This window comes from Candida pseudojiufengensis (assembly GCF_024610245.1).
Source record: "Candida pseudojiufengensis strain CBS 10847 chromosome Unknown scaffold43, whole genome shotgun sequence".
NCBI classification, from domain to species: Eukaryota; Fungi; Ascomycota; class Pichiomycetes; order Serinales; family Debaryomycetaceae; genus Lodderomyces; species Lodderomyces pseudojiufengensis.
Genome location: NW_026261515.1, coordinates 1 through 7,733, shown reverse-complemented (window position 1 = coordinate 7,733; position 7,733 = coordinate 1). Strand labels below are relative to the sequence as shown.

The 7,733-nt window shown below is 30.3% G+C and overlaps 2 protein-coding genes across 2 annotated transcripts; both read left to right on the top strand. All coding sequences in view use genetic code 12, as the record gives it.

Moving 5' to 3' along the window:
- Positions 1-51: 51 nt before the first annotated feature.
- KGF55_000102 (DEAD/DEAH box helicase family protein) lies at positions 52-2,277 on the top strand (the record flags this gene model as incomplete). The annotated part of the gene is made up of 1 exon (XM_051755581.1): positions 52-2,277. The coding sequence occupies one exon, from the start codon at positions 52-54 to the stop codon at positions 2,275-2,277; it is 2,226 nt and encodes a 741-aa protein (XP_051617185.1).
- A 2,609-nt stretch (positions 2,278-4,886) lies between these two features.
- KGF55_000101 (uncharacterized protein) lies at positions 4,887-6,515 on the top strand (the record flags this gene model as incomplete). The annotated part of the gene is made up of 1 exon (XM_051755570.1): positions 4,887-6,515. The coding sequence occupies one exon, from the start codon at positions 4,887-4,889 to the stop codon at positions 6,513-6,515; it is 1,629 nt and encodes a 542-aa protein (XP_051617184.1).
- Positions 6,516-7,733: the final 1,218 nt, after the last annotated feature.

Sequence of the window (7,733 nt, the reverse complement as noted above, 5' to 3'; positions counted from 1 at the left end):
AATAGTACTTTGAATGACTATTTTGGGGGATTGTCAATATCAGAAAATGATATGAATTTGATTCAAACACCATATGATAAAGATATTGTGGATATTGGTAAGAGTGTTTATAGAACTTTATATGAAAATGCAATTGGTTCATCAGAGTTCCGTGGTATTACATCAAGAAGGAGATTCAACGATCATGAAGAAATGGTCAACTTTATTAGGGAGCACAAGCCAGCAACCGTGAACAACTTCTGTCGTGTATTTGGAAGACTTTTAGTTACAATTTGCCTAGGGAAGGAGTTTGAAATGGTCAACAAAACTACACATGCATTGGAATTAAGTTTAATTGAAGATATTAAAGAAATGTCTAGCACCGAGCAAGTTTCATTAGTTCAGGATTTGATTGGAAATTTTATTCATAACAACGGGTCATTAATTGTTGCTGTGTTTCCTTTTTTCCTTATGAAGGACAAAACAAATTATTGCCTGGAATCAGAGTGCCTAAAAAGAATTAATTGCTTGAAAAATGTATGCAAGTATGCAATGGCCACCACCAGAGAAAACCTTATGAGATATGAGCAACATCTATCAAGAAGATCAGCTGAGATTCCAGGTTTTATTTTCACACATAATCTTTTCACACGCCTTTTAGATGATATGTCAAAGTATGCAAGTATCAATGTCATAGCTATAGACGACAATACATGTTTAGTCGAAAACACACAAATTGCTAGAAGTCATCTCACCGAAATATATGAAAAAGCCAAAACTAGTTTTACAGAGGCATGGGAAAATATTTGTTTATTTAGTAAAACAAAAACGGATATGAGGGTGGTATATCAAATATTTGCAAGGGATCAACAATTTCAAACAACAAGCTTTTTACCAGATAGACTTGAATTAATTTTTGATGCTGAAAATATAAAAATAGATGATAAGGGACTGGTCTTGAAGTGGATTGAAAAAGCAACATTGGCTCTCATGGTTGTCATTTATATTAGTTCCATGAATTCGTTCAGAGTCCCAGAGTTGAATACACTAAACTTCAGGGCTCGGAATTTTGCTAAAAGAAATTTGCTTTTTATCTCAGGTAAGCTATTCATCCAAACGTTGTATAATAAAAACAAGCAAGAAGATCCTCGATTACGTTGCTATTCAACAGAAGTTACAATAATGATGGTTGCTTTTATATATGCTTTAAAACCTTTGCAATTTACATTAGTGGAGCAGGACTTAACTACTTTTACATCAAGTGATTTCCGTGGTGAGGTGAGTGGTACAGCATGTTTTCAAACGTTCTGCTTTGTCGATAATAGTGGTAGACTAATAACTGCATCAAAATTCAGCCGATTTCTACAATCTTTAATTACATATAAGAAAATTGGCATCATGATCTTAAGACAAGCTATTTCATACTTTGCGAAAAGGAATTTCCCAAGATTAATGAATCACGCAGCAGCAGAATTTATGGAAAATTTACAGGGTCATACAATGGAAACTGGTGAAAGATCATATGGTCAAGATATAAACAGTATTGGAATATATTTTTCAACATATAAATTCGATGCTACCATTGAGCTTTTTGAAAAATGGTGCGAATACCTCCAAATTTCCGGTAAATCAAGTTTAACTAAGACAACTGAATCAAAGAATCAAGTAAATTTTGGATTATTCGACATGAATCAAATCAATTCAGCAATTTTGGGTCAGTTTCCAGATTTCGATTTTTCAAGCTTTCAATATCATGCCATTTTGCAAATTGCTCTAGGTAAATCAAAATCACTTTTAATTGCTGCCACTGGTGCTGGTAAAACTTTTTGTGCATCATTACCCATGCAATTGTTTAAAAGATTGACAAACAGGAGGTTTCTCCATGTATTAGCTGTTCCTACTTTGAAATTGAAAGATGAGATGTTGCTAAGCCTTGAGGAGGATTTTTCCGTACTTGACGGTGATGATTTTGGTGAAATCGTAGAGAGTACTGATATTGTTGTATGCTGCTTTGATTTGTTAAAGAGTAAGGAGTTTGAAGATTGTTTAATAATACACAGGGAAAGACTTGGTTTTATTGTTTTAGATGAAGCAAACTTGATTGAATCAGCACCAGTTTTCAGAAGATTTTATAAGATAAAAGCATCGATTGTTGATTTATTTCAGAAACAGATATTATTGTCAGCAACTCGAAGGCCAACCACAAAAGATTACTTAGAAAGGCAGTTTAAAATTAAGCTTCATGAGATTAATGGTATCACAGATGAGGGTGATGGAGATGTTACAATGAATTTATAGAAATTGATGGGGATTATTTAGCTACAAAATCTTTTAAAAGATTATTGTGTATAGGAATGTGTAAAGACGTTCTTACAAATCAAATGTTCATGCCAGCTTTCACATGAAAAAGTTCCTCTTGTTATTTTAATGCGAGTCTTTTGGAATGGGCTTAAATACCTAATTTACCAAATTTGAAGTTCCCCTTCCAAATAAATGAAGTGATAGATAAGAGCAATGACAAATACTATTAATCAAGTTGTAATTAAAAGTAGTTGAAAACAAAAAATTAGCTTTATGTTGTTATCAATTTTTAAATTAAGCTTGCCAAATATTACTACAAACCATTAATTCTAAAATCATTGACGTTATTTAATTTGATCTTAATTATGTTCTTAGATATGGATTTGGACACGAAACTCTTACTCGAATACTTTGTCAATATTAATCATGAAATCGAAGAAAATCATTATCGATGATCTTTATCACAAGTTCAAATTTATTCAAGATATTAATATATGTCCTAATCAATCACGGAAATAAAATTCCATGATTTTTCAATCATGATGTGTTATTATCAGAACACATTAAAAAAATATCCCTTTTATGATGTTAATGCAATTAATCACAAATGTTGAGGTAGTTATGAACTTTTAAAAAAAAAATCCTCGAAAATATTAAATAGAATATGTAAGCTTTCAAAAAGCAGAATTTTCAATTAACATTCAATTGCGATTTCAGCATAGAATGGAAAAAATAAAGGAGGTGAATCTAGCTAGCAAATAGTATTTGTATAGTTACGAGTTTTAAAGTTTATTTTTAGTCACAAAAGCAAATTGTTTGAAATTTGTAGATTTTTTTTTTTTTTTAAAATCAATTATTAATTAAATTAGTAGATTGAAGTGATGTAGATGTAAAATTTCAAATGAAAAAAAACAGGTCAAAAGTATTAGATAGAATGTGTAAGCATTCAAAAAGCAGAATTTTCAATTAACAATCAACTGCGATTTCAGCATAGAACGGAAAAAATAAAGGAGGTGAATCTAGCCAGGGGAAATAAGGGAGGTGAATCTAGCTAGCAGATTGTATTTGTATAGTTACGAGTTGTAAAGTTTATTTTTAGTCACAAAAGCAAATTTTCTGGAATGTGTGGATCGTAGTTAATGTTATCTTATCTATAAATGTAATTTTTTTTTTTTTTCTCTCAACTATATTATTAAGCCATTCTATATAAATTATATACTAAAATAAAGACAGTGCTATGTTACACAAAATTGAATCTTGCACAAAAAATAAGTTTCAAATTGTATTACAACAGTTACATGATTGTAGACTTTAATATCAGAACACTTCAAATGATTTCAAAATCTTAAGTAAGTAATCTCAAAATCTTCTTCTTTTGAAAATGTTGTCCACTAATTAAAGAACATAAGCAAGCAGTCACGAAATGTAAATTCTATTGTTGTAGTTATGTACTGACCACGATAAGAAAGATATAACCCTTTCATATAACATAATAAATCACGAAATTATTTTAATTATGAACTTCCATTCTATCCAGAACACGTTGTAAGTACGTTAAAAACTATCCAAATGTAGATTTAATTTGAATTCTATTGTTGGTAATTAGTTATGTACAGAACACGATAAGAAAGGTATAACTCTTTCATATAACATAATGAATCACGAAATTATTTTAGTTATGGAGTTTGTCCTGAAGTAGACGCATTGTGAAAACTTTAAAAAATCAGGATCTTCAGTCCAAAATTAATTTCAATTCAATAAGGTTATTGTTTGATAAATATAGTAACTACGGTAATCAAATTCTATTAAATTACAATGTATAGTTACGAGTTGTAAAGTTTAATTTTCGTCGAAAAAGAAATTTTTTTTGAAATACGTAGATCTTCAATTAACATATTGGATAGGGGGTCGTACGCAAGTATTTTTGATAAGTTATGAAAAACTATTATCAACTTAACTTAACTTTCAGAGTTCGTTCAGTCTTAAATTCAATTTGTTTGACTGAACCTGTCTTTTCTCTTTCTTTTGTATTTGGTTCTTGTAGCTTTATGAATGCTAACGTAACCCTGCTTGAAGAGTATAAAGAATTGAGTTGTGTTAACAATTATTTTTTTTGATCTGCCTTGGACTAAGTAGGCTCTTATAACCTTATTAACGAAGCCACTTTAGGTTATCTTGTCATTGTAAATTTAATCAAAGTAAAATAATAAAAAAAAAAAGGTTTTTTAGATGCTATGATGAGAACTAAATTAAAGATGCCAAATTATATAAAATTATTAGCTAGAAATCCTTTCTTTATAAATAGAACTTATTTCTTTACTGTCTAGCAAGCTAAACCACTAATATAATAAATAATTGATTTAAAAAAAAAAAAAAAAAGTAAAGACGTGTTTATAGATATTACACAAAATGAAATCTTACAATATTTGCACCACAGATTAGTTTCAAGTTGTACACTATCAATAATAATATGAATCTAAACTTTCAAATCAGTAGTACACAGCTGATTTAGAATTCTTATATAATTAGCTCAATTTTCCTCTTTTATTAAAATTTTATTTTACCTTTTTTAAATCTGATTATCAGCATTTACCTTTCAATTCATCATGAATTCAAATTTAGATTTAGGCATAAACCGTGTTGACAATTTTGAAACGGATAATAATTCAGATAGTTCTGGTAGTGACTATGAACCAAGAGTCCCAGAAGGAAGAGCTCAACCAATATCAATGTTAATATCAAATGGTCAATCAAGAACACCTGCTAATAATTGGAACATCTCAGATGCAAGTTCAAACACTTCAGCAGCACTCATTAGTACTTCACCTATTTTAGATCAAACCAAACGGTTAAACACTTGGACGTGGCAAGACGCTGTGAGAGCCAATATGTGGCCAAACAGTAGGTCAAACAATAGACCAACTGTTTGGGGTTGTTCAAGGTCAAACAATTGGTCAAACAATTGGTCAAACAATTGTAGCTGGGAATCTACAACAAAAGACTCAAACATGGAACACATTGGAAATCAAAACTTAGTATCTTCGAATACAGGTAGCGATGTTTTTAGTGGCTCGGAATTACCAAAGTCAGTTAGGGATAGAGAACCAACTCCTTACTATGAAAAGAATTTAAGTAAAAACAAAGGTCAAGATATTGAAGATGAAGAACATGAAGAGCATGAAGGACATGAAGAGCATGAAGGACATAAAGAACTTGAAGAACAAGATGGGTCACAAGTTGTGTATTTAACAAATGGTATGATTTATGTTGATGGTTTTGTAGTGCACAAAGATAAGGTCGTTAATCCATATCTGAAAAGTTTCCAGAGTCGTTATGAAGCAACATTTCGTGAAATTGAAAATAGTGACTTAAGATTGGTCAGAATAGATGAATATATAGAATCAAGGGTGATTACATTGCACAAAGAAACACTATTCCAGTATGTTCAACCAAAAGCAGTTTGGGCTAGATATGTTAATAATGCATTTTGTTTTCTGGAATATAATTCACGCAATTCAGGTGATGCCGTGGAGATGGCAGGGATTAAGGTGTATATCACAACAAAGATTTGTGCATTGATTATTTTAAGTCCACCAATGTCACAAATGTTTAATGAGGTAGACAATCCAAATCTGATACATGAAATAATCACTTCGAATCATTATTTTGGAGACTATGGGTTTGAGATATCTGAAAATGACATGTATTTAATTCAGACACCATGTGAAAATATGCTGGAAATCGGTGAGATTTCATTCAGAGCTTTCTATGAAACAGCAATTAGATTATCAGAGTCTGGTGGCATCACCTCAAAAAGATGGATCAAAGATCACGAAGGAGTAGTCCATTATATAAAAGAGCACACCCCAGAAACTGTGAACAATTATTGTCAAATATTTGGTAAACTTTTTGCCACAATTTGTCATGGGGAAAGCTTTGAAATGGTCGACACGACTATACATGATTCAGAAATATATTTAATTGCAGATCTTTCTGGACCGCCCATAGATCAAATTTTTTTAGTCCAGAATTTGATTTTAAATTTTATTCATAGTAATAGGTCATTAATTGCAGTTGTGTTTCCTTTTTTTCTTAGGAAGGACAGGTCAAATTATTTTCTGGATGATGAGTGTGTAAGAAGAATTGAATGTTTAAAAAACATCATCGAAAATGTTAAAGTTACCAAAAGAGATGATTTAATTCAGTATGAACAGCAACTGTGGTATAGCAGCTAATTTATCCGTATTTATGCGACATAAATACGACATTATTGCTAAACAACATTATATATAGAGTTTACAATCCATTAAATTGTAAATAGTTTTATAATAATACAACGATCATTTATTGTTCACTAATTGTACATATAATAGCTATTATACAACAGCAACTATATGAAATCAGTTTAAATTTTTGATACCAATCTCTTTAATAATTAAGTGATGATAAATATAATAATCAGAATTGACTAGGTTTCGGTTCTCTTGATCGCAACTGAATCTACTATTTTAGTTGAAGTTAAATTTGTCCATTTTGTAGGTTTCTATTATTCTAGTGTTCTCCTGATAACAACACGACGCTATATACTTGTATCATTGTCATTGGTATAGATGACGCACTTTAAGTTTTGAGGAGTCAAACTTAATTAATTTTCAAAACGTTTTAAATTATAAGTTGTGTTAGTATCTCTTTAATCTGACTTGGCCTGATTAACCTCTCATAAACTCAGTAGAAAGGCTACTCGAAGTTATATTCTGTTACTGCAAATCTAATTTATATAAAGAGTATGAAAAATTTAATATAGCACCAAAAAAAATGTAAATTCTGTTTTCGGTGCTTAGTGATGTACAGAACACGATAAGAAAGATATAAATCTTTCATATAACACAATCAATCACGAAATTAATTTTAGTTATGAACTCCCATTCAAGTCGAAACACGTGGATGTACTTTGCAAATTATCCAGAAGTAGATGAAATTTGAAATAATGGATCTTCAATCGCCAATCAATTTCAATTTTAATAAAATTATTATTTGATAAATATGGTAACTACTGCAATCGAATTCTATTAAATCAAAATGTTCAGTTACGAGTTCTAAAGCTTAATTTGAGTCAAAAAAGCAATCTGCTTGGAATGTGTAGACCTTAATTAACATATTAAATTGGAAGGGGGCTATACGCAATTATCTGTGATAGATTTAAAAATGAATCATAATTTTCGTACTTAACCAAACTTCTGGAATTGTTCTAATTAAAATACAGACGTGTTTATAGGTATTACACAAAATCAATGCTTAAGTGGTATGCTCAAAAGATTGGTTCTAACTTGTGCAATATCAAACCTTATATGAATCTAAATATTCAAAATATAAGTACCCAAATGACTTCAAACTCTTATATAAGTAGCTCAAATTTCCTCTTTTTTCAAAAAATTATTTTACCTTTTTTTTTT